At 40.7% G+C, this 21,694-nt stretch overlaps 1 protein-coding gene across 8 annotated transcripts in view; it reads left to right on the top strand.

The window, feature by feature from the left end:
* LOC138753842 (coiled-coil domain-containing protein 9-like) overlaps positions 1 to 21,694 on the top strand; it is a 299,921-nt gene that overhangs the window by 174,032 nt on the left and 104,195 nt on the right. For all 8 annotated transcript variants that reach the window (XM_069917295.1, XM_069917298.1, XM_069917301.1 and 5 more), the window contains 3 exons: positions 4,478 to 4,662; positions 8,213 to 8,265; positions 10,423 to 10,476. In XM_069917295.1, coding sequence (XP_069773396.1) covers positions 4,478 to 4,662; positions 8,213 to 8,265; positions 10,423 to 10,476 — 292 coding nt within the window. The remainder of the gene's footprint in view (positions 1 to 4,477; positions 4,663 to 8,212; positions 8,266 to 10,422; positions 10,477 to 21,694) is intronic.

Here is a 21,694-nt window from a genome sequence, read left to right as displayed (position 1 = left end):
TCTACCTCAGGGGACAGTGAACAAAGGGATTTCCTAGTCAGCACAGGCGCAGAGATGAGCCTCATTCTGCCGACGCATTTCAAACTCAAATACAATCCCAAGGGCCTTCCCCTACAAACAGCCAACAGTTTCTCCATTCCGTGTTTCAGCACCTGCCTGGTCGCAATCCACGCTGCAGACACGGTTTTCCACTGAAAGTGTACGATTGCGTCTGTTGGACAAGCCCTACTCTGAGATGATATCCTCTGGGCACAAGAGTACCTGGTGAACATGAACAGATGCTGTTTGGTCAATGCTACCACGTTCCAGTTGTACCCCCCTTACTCTATGGCAATGTTCCTTCCTGCCCTGGACCATAACTAATAAGCTGCCTACTGGCCAAGTACCCATCACTCTTGGCATCAAACTTCCACGATGCTAATCCAGCACATGGCGTGGAGCACCACATTGAAACCACCGAGCCCCCAGTGTATGCATGGGCATGGCATCTCCTGCAGGACAAACTCCTTCAAGCCAAGACCAAGTTCGCTGCCATGGAGGAGTTGGGTATCGCCTGCCATTAAACAACCCCTGGGCATCCCTGCTGCACATGGTCCACCAGTTGGCGCCATGTAGTAACTACAGGCGTCTCAATGACGCTACCATCCCAGATAGATACCCCATCCCACACATCCAGGATTTCACCACAAGGCTCCAGTGCTGCTGGATCTTTTCCAAGGTGGATCTCATCAAAGGGAATTATCAGATTCCAGTGCATCCTAATGACACCCCAAAAATGGCCATTATTACACCTTTTGGCCTTTGAAAGAATGCAGCCCAGACATTTCAACATCTAATGGACGTGGCAGGGACCACGATGTCATCTTTGTCTACTTGAATGACATTCTCATTGCCAGGCCTGATGCCAGCACACACAGGACGCTCATGAGTCACCTTTTCGACAGGTTGCAAGAGTTCGGACTCACAGTGAACCTAGCTAAGTGCCATTTCGGCCTGAAAACTATCTATTTCCTGCGTCACGGTATCACCCGAGAGGGAGCCACACCGCTGCCGGATAAGGTGGAAGCCATCCAACATTTTCCCAGGCTCTGCACAATCAAAGGCCTACAAGAATTCCTAGGGATGGTGAACATTTATCATCGTTTCCTCCCAGGAACAGCTATCTTCATGCAACCCCTATTTGACCTCATCAAACTTGGCGATAAGGCACTCCAGTGGACACGCAAAGCTATTAAAGCATTCCAGGCAACCAAAGCAACGTTGGTGGAGGCACGTCTTTGGCCCATCCAGATTTTTCCCCCTCACCCCAGCCCTTACAGCAGATGCATTGGACAGAGCAGTCAGTGCAGTGCTGAAGCAGTGGGTTGATGAACAGTGGTGCCCCTGGCTTTCTTCAGCAAACATCTCCAGACACCAGAACTTAAGCACTGCGTGTTTGACCTTGAAGTGTTGGCCCTGTACCTGGCAATACAACATTTCTGGTACATTTTGGAAGGAAGGGTTTTCGTCACCTATACAGACCACAAACCATTCACCCATCCACTCAACAAGGTTTCAGACCTGTGATCAGCGAGGCAACAATGACACCTCTCCTACATTTCCAAGTATACAACAGACATTTGCCACATCGCAGGCAAATCCAATGTGGTGGTTGACGTTCTGTCCAGATCAGCCAGTGATTCTGGGGGAGGGGAATCGTGGTGTAGCGGTTGAATTCATTGCCTCAGTTGTCCAATACAGGATGGCGCGGGCCCCTTTTCCTTCCAAGGAGAAGCCTGCAGTTGGCAAAACGCATTGACCAGAGGACAGGGCCTCTTCCATGTTGCATGCCTCTGGACGGGGAGTGACGCCACAACTCACTGACGTCACTTCCTAGGCCAGCGCGCTCCTCACAGAAAATGGGCAGTCTCCTCAAGCAGCACGAGGAATTTAAAATGAAGTTCAGTTACTGATTCACCTCATGCTGTGTGGACGTCTCATTTTGGAAGCACTACCATTAGCAGACACTACACGTGTATAAATAAAGCCCATCTTTTAAAAAAAAAACTAAAAGGAACAGGGGATTATCACCTAAATTTTCCAATTTTATTATTGGGAAATTAATGTACATAATTTATTTTTATTATTACATTTCGATAAATAGCCCCTCTTGGCTAAAAATGGAACAAGTTTTCTAAAAAATCGTCTTTGTTGGCAATTTTAGGTTATGTTTCACCCATTTCCTTTTCTAAATTGACACATAATCCAGTTATGAGAAACAAGTTGAGAATATGGGCTCAATTTAGGAAATTTTTTGGTTATAACAGTTTTCCTCTTGCTTGTCCCATTATAGATAACCATCATTTTCAACCTTTTGTATTAGATGCAGGAATAGCACAGATTAGAGATCAAAAGTTAAAGATCTTTTTATTGAAGATATGTTTACCTCTTTTGATCAATTGTCATCTTAATTTATTTACAAGATATTTACAAGTTTACAAGTTAGGCCTTCTGTTCAGTCAAAATTACATGATTTTCCTCTACATTTTTTAAATACAGTTTTTTTTCTTGTGGACAAATATTATGATTTATTGGATATAAGATTAGCCTCCATGCCTGAAATAAAGAATGATTGGGAGTGAGATCTTATTTTCAGATGGAGACTGGCACTCAACTCTTAGTTTGATTAATGATTCTTCATTTTGTGCAAGTCATTGTTTATTACAATTTAAGGTGGTCCATAGATACACTTGTCCAAACTTAAATTATCTCATTTTTATGCAGATGCATTATTTTTTGATGTTCCTCAATTTAGGAAGATTTCGGGAAAGCATTTTTCAATCTTAACGAACGATTTTTAAGATCAAAATAGAACCATGGCCTTTAATTGGATTTTTCTTGTGAACCGGATATACTTGTGTCAGCAACTCGAGAAACTTTTAGCTTTTCGCACATTGGTAGCCATATGAGCAATTTTAATGAAATGGAGAGATGAATCTTTGCCTACTACTCATGCACAGTGGTTACATATTTAAGCTTGGAGAAAATTAGATACAACTTTAAAGATAGAAAGTTTCAATTTCAAAAGATGTGGGACCCATTCATAGAATCCTATCATGATTGGCAGATTTAAGTAAGTTGGATGCTCCGGCGACTCTCTGTCCAGGTTGCTATCCGATCCATATCTTCAAAAAAATTTCTACAAGATAACCTTGATTAAAGGGAGGGGGAGATGAGATTTAGTTTTTTTGGTTTTTTTTCCCTTTTCAATCCTCTTTTTTAAAAAGATTAACCGATTATATACGGGTTTAATTATGGTCAACCTAGATCATATCGCAGAAGGCAGATTTTACTCTGAGATTTGACTAATAATGTATCTCATTTGGTTTCAATCCAGAATTATTTTTAAGTAGTAATGTTTAATTAACAAATATGGATAGAATTGAATTACATTTATATTAATTTGTGACATGTATATGATAGGACATGCTTTTTTGCTATATTAGTAGACTTTGTATGTAGGATTCATATGTTAAACTCAATACATAGACAACCACTACCAAAGCAACCTCATGTCTTCTTTTTACCTTCCTGATTTCTTTCTTAAGTATTTTCTGTACTCTTCTCGTACCTCATTTGCTCCTTGTTGCCTATACCTGCTATACACCTCTCTCTTCTTAACCAGATTGCTAATATCCCTTGAAAACCAAGATTCCCTTGGCAATTGGAACAATTACAGAGCAGTGTCATGTCTAACTATGTACATAGAATGAGCAGTGGCATGGTGGTTATGGTATTTTTGCAAATGAATTGGGGGATTTGGACTACTGATTCAAAGATCATCTGCACAATTCCAAAATAGAAATTCAGTGAAATAATTAAATTATATACCATGATTGGTGATGGTAACAGTTAATACAAAACTGACAGATAGTGATAAAACCATCTGTTATTTCAGACACACAGCAAAGTAGTTTTCATTGACTGCCGTCTGGAATGGTAGTCAAAAATGCTACAACAAGCCACAATAAAAATTAAACTGGTTGACTTGATATTAACCTTGGCACTGACAAAGATGCCAATTTCCCAGTCCCCTGTGCAAAATCCACCTCTTGAACATTTGGGAAATTCCATTCCTAACAATACAGTGAGAAAACTCACCATCAGGAGTGTTCAGATTCATGAAGGGTACTGGTAATTTGCATAATTACAGCATTTATGGATGAGCAATAAAAGCAGACCTTATCCATGATGCACACATTCTATGAAAAACAATTCTGTACAATAAGCAATCCTTTTTCAAGCAGATACTGTGACTGCCAAGGTAGCTTCGAGTGAAACAAATCCATTCCTTTGTAATTGCCTCATATGACAGTGCCAAATAATTAGTTATTTGTCTAATATAGACAACTGGAAATGAACATAGATGAATAACATTGACTAATTGCACAGTATATTTTTATACAGAATGTTTTTTTAATATGTTTTTTTGCTTTAGGAGGGTGGGATTCCAGTTCAGAAAGGCACTATGGATATGACCATGCTGATGACAGGGCGGGAGAGGGCAGAGTACGTCCGCTGGAAAAAAGAGAGAGAACAGATTGATCAGGAAAGGTTGGCACGTCACAAGAATTCTAAAGGAGAATGGAAAAGAGCGTGGGATGCAAACAAAACAGAGGACATGTAGGTTTATTTCCTATTCTGTTCTCTAAAGTACATGGCATCTGCTATTTTTATTTGTCCAGATATAATGACCTGGATTGTAAAGCAGTGTTGATAAAATTAAATTTTGTTGGCATTGGCATGCTTAGTTGTTAAACTGACAATCTGATATTTAGTGATTACTGTTTTAATTTTTTTAAATTTCAGATATACAGCATGGTTACAGGCTCTTCAGGCCCACAAGCCTGTGCTGCCCCAAATGCACCCAAATGACCAGTTCTTTAATGAAAAACCAAATACATGGTCAAGCACCAACAGTTCAGCTGAATGCAGCAATAAATCACTTTTGTGCTCCATGCACAATTTCTCAATTGTGTTCAACAACTGCACATGTTTGAGCAGAAAATAATTTGTGTCCGCATGCATTTAAAGTTGGTCTGCACTTAAAAGAGAAGCTTTATTGGGTCTGGAGTAGGGTTAGTGTATATGTTGATAAGTGAATCTAAACCTGAGAAAGGGCAAAGAATAACTGGTGTAAAAACATAGAAAGAATAGCAGATATGTCTTGATCTTGCTCTGCCTGTCCTTTCAACCTTCAACACCACACTTGTGGAACCATCTTGCAGGTGATACCTCAGTTTCCATCTCAACATTTGCACTGATGCTCATTGCCTGAATGTGCAGTGGAACCATGGGTTCCATTGAGAATTTTTTTTCCTTGTTTACAAAACAGCAGAGCTTCACCACAGTCAAGAACTTAAGCTTGCTGGCATACTAACCTGAGAAAGTGGCAGGAGCTCCAAGGAGTATGAACCTGCTGTTCTCTCATAATATGGCAATATTTTGTGCTCCGATACTTGCCACTACATTAGCTGTTAATCAGAGAACCAAAACTGCTATTAAAGTTCTGTAGCCTTCCATGTCAGAACTGCTCCTGTCACCTAAGAAAACTATAGTTTCTTCCACTGAGAGTCACCTACATTCCACCAGAATTTCTTAGGAGATCAGATCAAAGAAAATGGAATAGGGTCTAAGGGACTTTCTAAGAATAATAAATTTAGTTTTGTATACAGAATGGAATGATCTTGTTTATAAACTTGGACTTTGATGTGTGATTCTAGTGTTTCCTTTTAGTAAAGTAGAAATGTGATGTTCACCAATATGAATGTTTGCCAATGAATGAGTGGCTGGTTGGGATTATTAGTAGCAGACACATTATTTGTTAAGTGAGCAGAAAGGAGTGTCTCATTCTTCCTCTACTACTGTGTGTTTGAAGCAACAGAATCAGCAGTTGTCTCAGTAGGTGAAAGTGGTACACATTCAGCATATTATGGAAAGTTCTGTCCCCTTATCAAGGGAGAATTGTGTATCTCCTACACGATATTCCAGGCAGCAGAATTTTACTTCACCACCTCAGTGGTTGACTATCAAATTTTACTCTGCTTTCTAATCAAAGGATTTATGATTTTGAGAATTGAATCAAATTGTGTATTGCCAGAGTGAAAAGCTTTGTTTTATATGCTATCTAGTAAGTCAACCCAAACTGAAATAGACAGGAGGTGCAATAATAAAGTGCAAGGTATCGTGTTACAGTAGGTCAAAGAGTTCAGAGCATAGTATTATAAAGTGCAGACCATATAGAAAGTATAGTTAAAATGTGCAAGGACATGATATTTTACCAATGAGAGGTCTATTTACAAGTCTGATACCATCTAATGTAATAATGTGCTACAAATTGTGAGATGTGAAGATCCTGGATGTCTAGAAATTTTGCTGCCTTTACAATTGATATTGTGGCCCTTGCTCAGTTTGCTGATGGTGGTACTGCCTGTAGTAAGCTACCAGACAGCAGTGGTGACCTGCCATGTATTGTACATGTCTTGAACATTGTCACAAAAGTTCACTTATGAGAATTCACTGGATAACACACCTGTTGGAAATTCCTAGATACTCACCATCTTTAGCTGCTTGAATTACATTACCTGTATTCATTCTGCCAGTGATGCTCAATATCTACCAATAGTGTCGGTGAAGTTAAAAGGGAACTTCATCACTTGCCATACCAGGATCTGTACAAAATGAACCAGTTACAATTCTAGGAAGCATCCAATACTCATAGCATTGCATCATCAGATGAAAAGGTAAATCAACGTATAATTAACTAATAAATCTCCACTGGCCACCGTGACAGAGGTGCACCAAAGAAAAGGTACAAGGACTGCCTAAAGAAATCTCTTGGTGCCTGCCACATGGACCACCGCCAGTGGGCTGATAACGCCTCAAACCGTGCATCTTGGCGCCTCACAGTTTGGCGGGCAGCAACCTCCTTTGAAGAAGACCGCAGAGCCCACCTCACTGACAAAAGGCAAAGGAGGAAAAACCCAACACCCAACCCCAACCAACCAATTTTCCCTTGCAACCGCTGCAATCGTGTCTGCCTGTCCCGCATCGGACTTGTCAGCCACAAACGAGCCTGCAGCTGACGTGGACTTTTTACCCCCTCCATAAATCTTCGTCCGCGAAGCCAAGCCAAAGAGAAAAAAAAAAGAAAAAATTTGATTCTCCCTATAAATTGTACTGTTAGATGACCATGCTTCTTTGTTACGCTGAACAATGCAAGGTTAAAATAATGAAAGAACCAACAGCATTTGCTCATTGCAGGTGGATTGATGGTAATGGTCTGCTTGCTCTGCATATAGAGAAGCTTCACTGACAAGATGGAGGAATGGGTGCATGTAGCAACTTGTACACAATCTAGATTATTTTTTGGAGGTTAAAAGAATATTATTGAGTTCACTTCCACAACTGTAAATTTATAACATTTCTTTGGCTTGGCTTCGCGGACGAAGATTTATGGAGGGGGTAAAAAGTCCACGTCAGCTGCAGGCTTTTTTGTGGCTGACAAGTCCGATGCGGGACAGGCAGACACGATTGCAGCGGTTGCAGGGGAAAATTGGTTGGTTGGGGTTGGGTGTTGGGTTTTTCCTCCTTTGCCTTTTGTCAGTGAGGTAGGCTCTGCGGTCTTCTTCAAAGGAGGTTGCTGCCCGCCAAACTGTGAGGCGCCAAGATGCACGGTTTGAGGCGATATCAGCCCACTGGCGGTGGTCAATGTGGCAGGCACCAAGAGATTTCTTTAGGCAGTCCTTGTACCTTTTCTTTGGTGCACCTCTGTCACGGTGGCCAGTGGAGAGCTCGCCATATAACACGATCTTGGGAAGGCGATGGTCCTCCATTCTGGAGACGTGACCCATCCAGCGCAGCTGGATCTTCAGCAGCGTGGACTCAATGCTGTCGACCTCTGCCATCTCTTTATAAAGTCATTGAAGTCAGAATATCTTGTAATAATCTAATATTCATTATATTTAGAAAATTCCAATCTCAATAAAATGAAGTGAGTTTTAATGCTAATTAAATTTTGCTGAAATTTCATCAAATTAAAAACACAATTTATTATATGTTCTCATTAATGCAATTGGATTTCTGACCAGTTACAAAGTTAGTGTAGCTATTCATTTTGGAGTGTATAAATTGTAAAATGTATATATACTAACCAATGCATATTTTCAACCAGGTTTCAAGAAGATGTTGCTGTGGAAAATGAGCTTGGGCTTGAAAAGAAAAAAGGTTAGTTTTTAAACAGTTCGTCTATGGTACATTGCAGAAAAATGTCGTCTATTTCTGGTAAATGTTGCAGCTTTGGGATTGCAATACATCAGGTTCGTAAAATTTTTGTAACTGAATATTTAATTAAATAATAGATTGCTTAAATTTTACAAAAAGATATTTAGCTCAGCTTGAAATATTGAGAAGGAACCCATCTCCACCTCTAATGGTTTTATAATCCTCAATCAAATTAACATGCATATCATTAAGAAATGGCTGTAAACAATAAAATCTACAGATACTGGTGTCCAATGCAGTACACGAAAGTGCTGGAGAAACCTAGCAGGTCACATGGCATCCATAGGAAGCAAAAGGCAGTGAATGTTTCAAGCTTGAGCCCTTCACCCCTAAGGCACTCAACTAGTCGCAGGACTTCATTCAGAGAGGCAATTAACTTTGACTTCCGAAAAGTCCATATCTAATCCAATTTACTGCCTCATTCTGAATACTGAGCGAGTGAACCATTTTGACCAACCTCCCATGCGGAACCTTGTCAAAGTCCATATAGGCAAGATCCACATAAATGACATCCACGTAGATAACATCAACTGCCTTTCCTTCATCAACTTTCCTGGTAATATTCTGGTCAGAGTACTGTGTGGAATCCTCACTCCATGCCCCTTTTTCCATAAGCCCTTTCTATCCAGTCCAACCACTCAGCTGGAGAAGAGTGGTGTGGAACAGTGATGAGCTCTGAGATAAAGATAGCTGTATTGCAGATTTAGTCATTCTATTCATAGAATAAGATAATCTCTAAATGTTCATATTTGAGGTGGATGACTTCTCTGTGTAGTCTTTGACAATGTGCCACCATATTTTAGTAGTATCTAAAGGGAAAATGATGCACTTTCTAAATGGGGGAAAAAAGAGGAAGCCGAAAAAAACTTGTGGATTTGTACACATCGATCAATAAACTGCTGTGATTAGTTACAAAAGATAATGGAATACTAAACCTTTATATTTGGAAATGGGGACATTATGCTATAAAGATAGAAACTCTTGGTTGGATCACTTTTGGATGGCTGAACAATTCTGGAAACTTGTTTTCTTTGTTCTCATTGTTTTACTTGTGAGGAGAGATTGCACAGCTATTACCCTCAGAATGATTAAAGGTGACTTGATTTGACATTTTCAACCATTTGGAAATAAATTGAGTGTTGCTAGAAAATAATTATCTTGATTAGGGAGATAAAGCCTAAAAATATCTTTTGAAGAATTAATTTTAAATTTAATTTAATTTTAATTTTGAGATAAAAACGTGGTAACAGGCCTTTCCGGACCACAAGCCCATGCCAACAAATAACCTACTACCACTGTAGTCTTTGGAATGTGGGAGGAAACACCTCCGGTCATGGGAGAAAGTGCAAATTCTGATTCGAACCCACATTGTGTAAACCACTACATTAATCATGCATGAAGATAAGGCAGAAATTTGGTATTTTCTTTCACAAGTGGCAACTAATCTTGAACCAATTGTTAATTTTGAACCCGAAGTTGATGGATGTTAATAAAACAAAGGGATATGAACAAAGGAGTGTGTGGCGTTAGGTTGCAGATCAGCCACAATGGCATTGAATGGCAGATCGTGCTTGAACTAAGTGACCTATTCCTATATCCTTTTGTGTCCATTTGTCATATAAATCAGATTGGAGTGGATATTTTTGTATAGTTTAGCCTATTTTTTGAACATCAGAAAATTGTAATCAGTGCTCTGTAAAGAGTTTTAAACATAATTTCTAGCCTTTCTTAGTAGAAAAGTGTGCTGCAAATTTGGAAAGCCTTGCAAAGCCACTACTGCATTATTGGGCGGTTCTGAGAACCAGAGTGATTTGTTTCTATCTCTATGCTGAATTAATAGAATTTCATTGTAAGGAAACTACCATTAGCTCAATGTTCTTAGGGAAAATTAGCCTGCATTTATGCTATTGATTGCAAATTTTCTGAGGTTGTTGGGTTATATGATATCAGACGTGTCCGTGATCATTAAATAATTGATTGAAATATTAACTTGTCTTAGTTTGCATGTATAGATTGTAAAGTGGTAAACTGTTTATTTTACATAGATTTGTAATAGCCTTTTTAGAATGAAGAGGTAAGGACAATGTTTTTCCTCCATAGGTGGAAGAAACACAAGGAAGTGCAACGTACAGTTTCAGCACCATGATATCCGAGGTAAATTACCTGTGCAAGTGTATTAATTTTCACAACAGTGTGATTCACCTCCAATTCTGTGCAAACTTAGTTGAATTTATTTTGCCTTTCATCTGTAATTGCTTTTCTTCATTTCAATCACATTCCAACAACCAGATGCCATTGAGGGAGAACAGTGAGAGAATCTGCTATGGGTATAGCCATTGAGACTGTGGGAAAGGAAGAGGAAGTGATGTACAGATCATGGGAGTCATGTGAGGAAGGCAGAGTGCTGGAAGGGAAAGAGGCTCCCCACTGTAGGAATGGAATGGAAGGACCATTTTGTAAAATACCATATTTTTCTATTTGCTTTGATCTACCCAATTGAAGCTTTCCTGAATATGTAGTTAAAATATTTAATTCTTTATTCTCCTATCAATTATATAAGAAAAAAATTCAATTTGGTAGCTCTTCTTTGAAGAAAATAAAGATGGTTGATAATGATATCTTCTTTCTGCTGTAAAGAAGGCATTGGCCTGGTGTCCGCTTATAGATCTTTTTATTCCATTGTTAAAATGGAAGCCAATGGTTTGGCACATTTTTGTTTTGTTTGTAATGTGTTCTCTTCCATGGTTTAAATTGGATTTTTAAATTTGTGCTCACTTTGAAAAGCACCACAAATTCAGGTATTGTACCAAATATAGAAAGTTGGATCTGAAGGACTTCTGTAGGGCATGATATTTGTGGGAAGATTATTTAACAGACTGATCAATCTATAGAACTTCAAAGAGAATACGTAAGGTAGTATCATTTAGAGGTGTGATTTCAACAAACCCAAAGCCTGGCCGGCTATAGATGGTCAGGGCAGCATGGTTAGCGTGGCAGTTAGTGCGACATTATTACAGCAATTCATGTTCAATCCAGGGCTGTTTGTACATTTTCCCTGTGTCCACATGGGTTTCCTTCTGGCACTCCAGTTTCCTCCCATCTTTCAAAAACATATGGGGTTTGTAGGTCAAATAGTGTATTTGGTGGGCATGGGTTTATGGGCTGAAAGGGCTTTTAAAAAATTTAAAAATCAAGCTTCATAGAATTTGGTGCATTTGAGAACATTAAAGCTAGAGTAGTTATTTTGTCTCTTGGTCTGCTCCACCATTCATTAAGATTTTGAAGATCTTGTGTCTCAGGGTCTCTTTCCTGCACCAACTATAATCCTTTGTATACTTAATATTTAAAACATAATGTATCTAAGTTTTTGTACCTGCTCAGCAATTGGACCTCCAACTATATTGTGAGGTCAAGAATTCCAAAGAGTCTTTCAGTGATACAAAAAAAATCTTTTTAATCTGTCTTCAACAACAATCTTCTTATTTTGAGTCTGTGATCCCTGGTTCTGCACATCCCAACCAGGAGAAATACAAATCTTCCAATTACCCTTTCAAGCCATCTAAGAATTTTACAGTATATGTTTCAATGAGATCACTCTTTCTTCTGAACATTAACATATAAACTCAATCTTCTTATCTGTTCTCATGATGAGCCAGGCCATTGAATATAAGTTAGGAAGTTGTAGCAGTTGTATAAGACTTTGGAATATTGTGTGCAATTCTGGTTGCTGGACTACAGGAAGGATGTGGAGGTTTTGGAGGAAGTGCTGAAGAGTTCTACCTGGATATTGTTTGAACTTGCATAAGAACATTAAAAAAAAGGATCAGGAGAAGGACATCTGGACAGTTGTGCCTGCTCTGTCATTCAGCAAAATGGCTGATCTGATAATAGGCTCAAGTTCACCAACCTGCCTTTACCCCATATCCCTTAATTCCCATTCTATGTAAAATTTATCCAACTCTGTTTAAATATATTACTGAGGAAGCCTCCACGGCTTCAATGGGCAGAGAATTCCATAGGAAAAGCAGTGCTCATCTCTGTTCTAAATCTATTACCCTGAATTTTGAGACTCTGTCCCCTATTTATAGTCTCACATATCAGTGGAAATAAATTATCTACCTCTCTTGTCTCTGCTTTTCCTAATTTTATCTGTTTCTATAAGATCCCCTCTCATTCTTCTGAATTCTCGCAAGTGCAGTCCCAGACAATCTCTCCTCATAGGCTAACCCCCTCATCTCTGGAATCAATCTGGTGAACCTCCTCTGCACCCCTTCCAAAGCTAGTACATCCTTCCTCAAGTAAGGAGGCTAAAACTGCATGCAGTACTCCAGATGTGGCCTCACCAGCACCCTATACAGTTGCAGCATGATCTCCCTGCTCCTAAATTCAATCCCTCCAGAATGAAGGTCAAAATTCCATTTGCTTTCTTGATAGCCTGCTGGACCTGCAAACCAACCTTGTGCGATTCATGCACAAGCATTTCCCCCCTTTTTTATAGCCTTTTCCCAACTATAGATATTAAACTAACTGGCCAAAAGGTACCTGCCTTTTGCTGACATTGTTTTTTGAACAGTGGCGTCATATTTGCCATCTTCCAATCTGCCAGCCCTTGCCTAGAATCCAGACAACTTTGGTGAATTATCACCAAAGCCTCGACTATACAGTAACTTCTGCCATTTCTTTCAGTACCCTGGGATGAATTCCATCAGGACCAGGGAACTTGTCTATTTTTAGGCTCACTGGTTTGCTCAGTACTGTCTCTTTAGTGATAACTATTACATCCAGGTCCTCACCTCTAATTACATCTATAACATCTGTCTTTGGCATGGTGGACTAGTCCTCCACTGTGAAGACAGACACAAAATAATAATTCAAAGCCTTAGCTATTTCCTCATTTCCCTATTATCAATTCTGTCTTCTCATCCTCCAAGGGATCTGTGTTCACTTTAGCCTCCTTTTTCTGCTTTATATAATTATAAAATCTTTTTCTGTCTTTTTATATTTTGTACTCATCTTTTTTTCATAATCTATTTTACCTGTCTATCATTGCCTTCTTTGTTCTAGTAAAGTTTTCCCAATCTTCTAGTTTCCCACTACTCGGTGACTTTGAACACATGAACTCTTAGTTTGATGCCTTCCTTTATTTTTCTCAGATATCCAAAATGGGCTGTCCATGTCCTTAGTGTCTTTCCTTTTAACTGGAAGATGCTTTTGTTAAGCACCATGAAAGATCTCTTTGAAGGTCTTCCACTGTTACTCGACCGTCCCGCCATAGAGCCTGCATTCCCAGTCTACATTGGCCAACTCCTCATTCATTCCCTTGTAGTATCCCTTGTTTGGAGCACATGCGCTATAAGAAGAGGTTGGACAAACATGGATTGTTTTTGTTGGAGTTGTAGGATGTTGAAGGAGGTCCTGATAGTAGTTTATAAAATTATGAGGCATCAATATGGTGGACAGTCAGAAATATTTTCTTTGCATGAAAATGTCAAATATGAGAGGACAGCAAGGAAAAAGATCCTACTGCCCAGCTTGCCCTCGCCAACTAATAGGCTAATTTCAGCTAAACCTAATTTCAGGTTCATGTCCACTCTGTATGACTTTTCTTTTCTTCCTCCACCTGACATGTTTTTCTTGCTTTGCTCTCTTTTTGTCTCGCATCTGCCACTCCTTTGTCTCTTTCAGTCATACTTCACCACTGCCTGGTTCACCAATGCCATATGGGGCTTCTGTCCCACCCCTCCCATCCTATCATCTTTACACTGGCTTCTTTACTATATTTAACCAGTCTCAATAAAGGGTTTTGACTTTCAACATCATTTTTTTTCTCCTGCTAATGCTATTGACCTGCTGAGTTCCTCTAGCAGACTGTGTTGAGTTTCAGATTCCAGCATCTGCAGTCTCTGTGTCTCCAAGCCATTGAAGGACATTTTCTCAGAATTAATCAGTTGGTAAAGAATAAAACCAGTGAAAAGCTGTGCTGACCAGCTGGATGACAAAGGCAGAACACGTGGGTTGTTTTATTGTTGTAATTGAAGTAGAAAATTGCTTGCAATGTTTTGGAGTGATAAGAAAGATGAGCACATTCGAGGAGATTGGAGTTGTAAGGATAGAAAGACAAAGGATATGTTAACCAAGATAGGTATTGCTGGCTGGCATATGAATGGGAAGAGAAATTAATATGAAGCCAAGAAAAGAAATAGGGTGGTCAGTGTAGCGTAGATAAAAGCTCACACTCGACTGGAGGGAGAGTGTGGTGCACTGTTGGACAGAACCAGACACACACAAGGTAAAGACTGTACAACAGGCTTTATTCCACAAAGACTTCCACAGAACCAGGCTGGTTGTTACTCCAGTAACTCTGAGTGAGACTTTGGAGGCCAGCGCAGGCTTATATCCCGGAGGGTGATTGACAGCCGACCAGGTGGGGCTTGATCTATTCAGGTCGACTGATTGACAGCCGGCCAGGTGTTGTCCTGTCCCCCTTACACTCCTGCAGGTACAGAGGGCCGGTTTACCACCATAGAAAGCAAACACTTTTATTAGCTTACAACACAGGTAGGGTTCACGAACAGGCTTCAGAGGGGTTCTGGGTTTAGGCAGAAAACCAGAGTTATATACAGGGCCCCAGGGGGAGGAGCCGGGAGGTGGGACCAGTCATAAGTGCAGCACACTTCTAGTGAATCCCAGTTCACTACATTCACCCCTTCCTTTAGAATTAAGGGTCTGTGAATGAAGAGAACAAGGATCAGAAGCTAGTAATAGACACAGAAGAGAAATATTTACAATACTATTAACAGATTCAGGCAGTCCGGGGGTCTGGAGATCCTGATGGATTGCCTTAGCACTGGGGGGCCTTGGGCTCCTTGAGTCTCCTGGTCTGCCTGTGATGGAAGGGTAGTAGGCTGGGGCTCCGGCTCAATGGTAGAGGGGGGTTAATTCTCCTCTTGAATCGGGTCCCCTGAGACCCTGAGCAGGGGTGGGGAGAAAAAGCTCGGTAGCTTGTGAGGCACCTGAGGCACCAGATCTTCTGTTCCAGCAGGTGCCAGATCCCTGCTGGAGACAGTGTCCTCCCTGCCATCCGGGTACTCCACATAGGCGTATGTGGGGATGGCATGGAGCAATTTCATCCTTTCCATCAGGGGTTAGTCTTGGTTCTTCTCATGTGCTTCTTGAGAAGGACCAGACCTGGACTAGTGAGCCAGACTGGGAGTGTAGTCCCTGATGCTGACCTTCTGTTGAATGTAAACATGAGCTAACGAGGAGTAGCATTGGTTGTAGTGCACAGTAGCAACCAAATTGAATAGAGCGCGATGGGGAGGTCATCCTTCCAGTGCAAGTGTGGAAGGCCTTTTTGCTTCAGGGCAAGTTTGACAGCCTTCCAGATCATGGTATTCTTTATTTCAACCTGCCTGTTCCCCCAGGGGTTGTAACTGGTAGTCCTGCTGGACGCGATGCCCCTCACCAGGTACCGAAGCAGCTCATCGCTCATGAAAGCTAAGCTCTGGTCGCTATGAATATAGCCAGGATACCCAAACAGGGTGAAAATAGAGTCTAGGGCCTTCATAACGGATGAGGCGACTGTGTCTGGGGATGGGATGGTGAACGGGAAGCGGGAGTACTCATTGATGACCGAGAGAAAGTAGATGTTACCATTCGTGGTGGGGAGAGGTCCCTTAAAATCGGCACTGAGCCGTTTGAAGGTCCTGGATGATTTCATGCGCTTTCATGGGGCAAAAAAAAATGTGCAGAACTGGCATGACCTGGTAATTTCCCTGACACCTTCTATTGAATAGGGAAAATTGCGGAACTTGACAAAATGAGCCATGCAGATGACCCATAGCTGGCAGAGCTCATTGTGTATGGTCTGCGGTTGACCGGTGTGTGCGGAGGCACAGCAACCCCTTGGCAAGGCATCTGGAGGGCCGATAAGGGCCCCTGGCTGGTAGGTGATGTCAAAATTGTAGGTGGAGAATTCGATCCTCCACCTAGCAATTTGTTTTTCTTGATTTTTCCCCTCTTGGCATTGCTGAACATGAATGTGACAGAGCGCTGGTCCTTGAGGAGCATATATCTTCTACCTCCAGGCCTTGCGGCTTCTACAAAGGCCTGAGCCTCATTTTCCACAGACAGGTACTGGAGCTCATGGCCTTGAAGTGTCTGTGAGAAAAAGGCAACTGGCCTGCCTGCCTGATTGAGAGTAGCAGCCAAGGCTACGTCTGAAGTGTCACTTTCCACTTGGAAAGGTACATTTTCGTCTACCACGTACATGGCAGCTTTTGCAATGTAACTTCGGAGGTAATTAAAAGCCATCTGGGCTTCTGCCAAAAGAGGGAAGGTGGTGGCCTTTAAGAAGGGATGAGCTTTGTTGGCATATTGAGGGACCCACTGGGTACAATATGAGAAAAACCCCAGGCATCTCCTCAAAGCCTTTGTGGCTCCAGGGAGGGGAAGCTCTAACAGGGGCCGCATCCTATCAGGGTCGGGGCCAATGACGACATTCTCCATCATTTAGCTAAGGATAGTCATGTAAACACACTTGTTGGAATTGTAAGTGAGATTCAGGGCTCTCGTCACATGGAGACACTTCTTGAGATTAGCATCATAGTCTTCCATGGTGTGGCTACAGATTGTGACATTATCGAGGTGGGGAAGGCAGCCTTCAACTCGTACTCATCCACCATTCTGTCCATCTGCCACTGGAAAATAGACACACCATTGGTAATACCGAAAGGGACCCTCCAGAATTGATAGAGTCACCCGTTAGCCTCAAATGCTGTGTATGGCAGACCATGGGACAGATTAGCAGCTAGTGATAGACAGCTTTCAGATTGATGGTCAAATGGACCCAGTACTGCGCAATATTGTACACGGTATCCAAAATGCAAATGACAGAGTACATGTCCAGGAGTGTATATCTGTTAACTGTTTGGCTATAGTCAATCAATAACCTGGACTTGTAACTTACTACCACCACTTGCCCTCTCCATGGCTGGTGCTGGATTCAATGATCCCCTCCTGCAGCAGGCGCTGGGTCTCCATCTTTATAAACTCCCTGTCTTCCACACTGTACCTCCTGCTCATGGTGGCAATGGGCTTACAGTTGGCAGACAGGTTTGAGAGCATAGTGTGGGGGGTGGGGGAGGGGGGGCGGGTCAATGTTCAGCGTGGAGAGGCTGCAAGTGGGTCCTGGTTTAGAGGGTCCTCTGTTCCAAACTGTTAGAAGGGAAAGGGGACGAGAAAACTCCAAGGTCACACTTTTAAGGTGACACAAAAAGTCCAGACCCAACAATACTGGAGCACACAATTCATCTAAAATGCCCATGCAAAATTTACAAAATTTCCCCCCTTCAAATGACAGATGAACTATTCAATGTTTCTGTATGTGCGCCGAATGGGACTGGGACACTAGGAAGATTCGATAATTACACAGGTACATTTTTAAGTTAGATTTTTGCACAATCTGTGAGTCTATGAAACTTTCCATGGAACCTGTGTCAATCAGGCACTTGGTCGAATATCCATTTCCCTTCACCATCACCATCGAGTTGCTGAGCTGGTGAGGTCTATTCTGGTCGAGGACCAGCGATGCCAGGTTGCCGGAGACATCATGTTCTTCCCCCGAGTGGCTCCCTCCGTCCTGAGTTGACCTGTGCAGGTAAAATGGTGCCGACCTCATGGCACGGCAAGATGGCCGCCCTCCTTCCTCCTCTGACTATGATTATGGCACTGAATTCAAAATCAGACCGCTGCAAGATGGCCGCTGAGCCTTTTCGCACCGTTTCCATAGCCGGCGGGTTGCGCAGCAGATGGTCTTGGGCGAGTCTGTGGCAGATGGCTTGGGGCTGGAATCGGATCCAGGAGCAATACAGGCCATGGACTTCCCTGGACCTCTCTTCGTGTGGCAGACCCTCGCCTCATGTCCCTTTTTCCCTCAGCTGGAGCAGGCCAAGTCTGGCTGGGCAGCGGACATGGGGGTGCTGTCCCTTGCCACAGAAAAAGCACTCCTGGGCTCGAGAAGTGACAACCATTAGAGCAGGGTTCACTGTAATGGGAGCAACTGGTCCTTGAAAGTGCTCACCCGAGAGCGTGAGTTCGCTGGCCTCAGGTCATCGTTCTGAGAGGCCTCGTACATCGGGTAGTCTCAGATGACTGTGTACCCCTTGGTCCCTACCCTTGAGATGAGCACAGACCTCCGGTGCTCGTCTGTATTGAAGAAGTCCCTGGTCACATTCAGGTAGGCCTGGAAACAGTCTAGCCAATATGTGAACTCCTCAGCTGCATTGGGGGACTGGGGGTCTATTAACAGCATACTGGGCTTAAGTAACACCTCCATCCCTATTTGTAAGCTAATAAAATTGTAGTGTAGATAAAAGCTCACACTCGACTGGAGGGAGAACAAACACTTTTAGTAGCTTACAACGCAGATAGGGTTCACAAACAGGCTTCAGAGGGGTTCTGGGTTTAGGCGGGAAACCTGGGTTATATGCAAGCCCCAGGGGGAGGAGCCGGGATGCGGGACCAGTCGCCAGTACGGTACAGTTCTACTGAATCTCAGTTCAATACGGTCAGTAAGTTAGTGGGAGTATGATTGGGAGCGGAAAGTAATCTTGTGGATGAAATAGACTTGAATAATCTTTTTTTAAAATTTTTTATTTTTCACATTATAACCATATTGACCAAGATACATACAGACATTTTTCTTCTTAAATATATACAGTGTCGTTTTTCTTCCCCCCTCCCTCCCTCACCCCCTTCCCCATTTATTTGAAGTTCAATCTATAAGATACATTAAACCCGTTAAACAATGTTGTCACTTAATAAAAATAAACAAGAAATTTTACTGAGTCAGTTCTTTTCATTATCTTCTCCTTCTGTCATTTTAGGTGGTTGAAGTCCATGGTAGGATTTCTCTATTATGTTTCATGTATGGCTCCCATATTTGTTCGAATATTGTAATGTTATTTCTTAAATTATATGTTATTTTTTCTAATGGAATACATTTATTCATTTCTATATACCATTGTTGTATTCTCAAGTTGTCTTCTAATTTCCAGGTTAACATAATACATTTTTTTGCTACAGCTAGGGCTATCATAACAAATCTTTTTTTGTGCTCCATCCAAATCGAGTCCAAATTCTTTGTTTCTTATATAACTTAGGAGGAAAATCTCTGGGTTTTTGGTATATTGCTTTTTGTGATTTTATTTAATATCTGGTTTAGATCTTCCCAAAGTTTTTCCACTTTCTCACATGTTCAAATTGCATGAATTGTTGTTCCCGTTTCCTTTTCACAGCGAAAACATCTGTCTGATACTGTTGGGTCCCATTTATTTAACTTTTGAGGTGTGATGTATAGCCTTTGTATCCAGTTATATTGTATCATGCGTAACCTCGTGTTTATTGTATTTCTCATAGTTCCGGAGCATAGCTTCTCCCATGTTTCATTCTTTAACTTTATGTTTAGATCTTGTTCCCATTTTTGTTTAGGTTTACCGTTTGTTTCCTCATTCTCCTTTTCTTGCAGTTTGATGTACATGTTTGTTACAAATTTTTAAATTATCATTGTGTCTGTAATCACATATTCAAAATTGCTTCCTTCTGGTAACCTTAGACTGTTTCCCAATTTGTCCTTCAAGTCAGTTTTCAGTTGGTAGTATGCAAACATTGTATCATGAGTTATATTATATTTGCCCTTCATTTGTTCAAAGGATAATAATTTATTTCCCGAAAAACAATTTTCTATTCTTTTGATCCCTTTTCTCTCCCATTCTCTAAAGGAAAGGTTATCTATTGTGAAAGGGATTAGCTGATTTTGCGTCAATATTAGTTTTGGTAGTTGGTCATTTTTTTTATTCCTTTCTACATGAATCTTCTTCCAAATGTTGAGCAGATGATGCAATACCGGTGAATTCCTACGTTGCACCAATTTTTCATCCCATTTATATAGTATATGTTCAGGTATCTTCTCCCCTATTTTATCTAGTTCTAATCTGGTCCAATCTGGTTTTTCCCTTGTTTGATAAAAATCTGATAGGTATCTTAATTGTGCGGCTCTATAATAGTTGTAAGCCTCCTTGTTTGTACCATTCTGTTAATTTATCTAGTGCTATCCTCAGTTTTCCCCCTTTCCATAAGAATTTCCTTATTATTTTCTTTAACTCCTTGAAGAATTTCTCTGTTAGGTGTATTGGTAATGACTGAAATAGGTATTGTATCCTTGGGAAAATATTCATTTTAATACAGTTTATCCTTCCTATCAGTGTTAGTGGTAAGTCTTTCCAATGCTCTAAGTCGCCTTGTAATTTTTTCATTAATGGATGGTAATTGAGTTTATATAGATGGCCGAGGTTTTTATTTAGTTGTATACCTAGGTATCGCATTGCTTGCGTTTGCCATCTGAATGGTGATTCTTTCTTAAACTTTGTGAAATCCGCATTATTCATTGGCATTGCTTCATTTTTATTTGCATTGATCTTGTACCCCGATATTTCTCCATATTCCTTCAATTTCGTATGTAATTCTTTTATTGATATTTCTGGTTCTGTTAAGTATGTTATAATGTCATCTGCAAATAGACTGATTTTATATTCCTTGTCTTTTATTTTTATCCCTCTTATTTTATTTTCTGTTCTTATCAGTTCTGCTAGTGGTTCTATAGCTAACGCTAACAGTGAGGGAGATACTGGACATCCCTGCCTTGTTGATCTGCTTAAGTTAAATTGTTTTGATATATATCCATTTACTGTCACTTTCGCCAATGGCCCCTTATATAATGCTTTAATCCAATTAATATATTTCTCTGGTAGGCTGAATTTTTGTAGTACTTTGAATAAATAATTCCATTCTACTCTGTCAAAGGCCTTCTCTGCGTCTAAAGCAACCGCTACTGTTGGAGTTTTATTTCCTTCTACTGCATGAATTAAGTTAATAAATTTACAGATATTGTCTGTTGTTCGTCTTTCTTTACTAAATCCAGTTTGGTCTAGATTTACTATTTTTGGTACATAGTCAGCCAATCTGTTTGCTAATAGTTTAGCTATTATCTTATAATCTGTGTTAAGTAGAGATATTGGTCTATATGACACTGGTGCAAGTGGATCTTTCCCTGTCTTTGGTATTACTGTAATTATTGGTGTTTTGCATGAATCTGGTATGCTTTATGTTTTATCAATCTGGTTGATTACTTCCAGGAGGGGAGGAATTAATAAGTCTTTAAATATTTTATAGAATTCTATTGGGAATCCATCCTCTCCTGGTGTTTCATTGTTTGGTAGTTTTATAATATCTCCTGTAATTCTTCTATTTCAAATGGTTTTATTAATTTATTTTGTTCCTCTGTTTGTAATTTCGGTAGTTCAATTTTAGTTAG

This window comes from Narcine bancroftii, chromosome 2 (assembly GCF_036971445.1).
Source record: "Narcine bancroftii isolate sNarBan1 chromosome 2, sNarBan1.hap1, whole genome shotgun sequence".
Classification (NCBI taxonomy): domain Eukaryota; kingdom Metazoa; phylum Chordata; class Chondrichthyes; order Torpediniformes; family Narcinidae; genus Narcine; species Narcine bancroftii.
The sequence above is the reverse complement of the archived record's forward strand: the minus strand, read 5'-3'. Positions and strand labels throughout refer to the sequence as shown.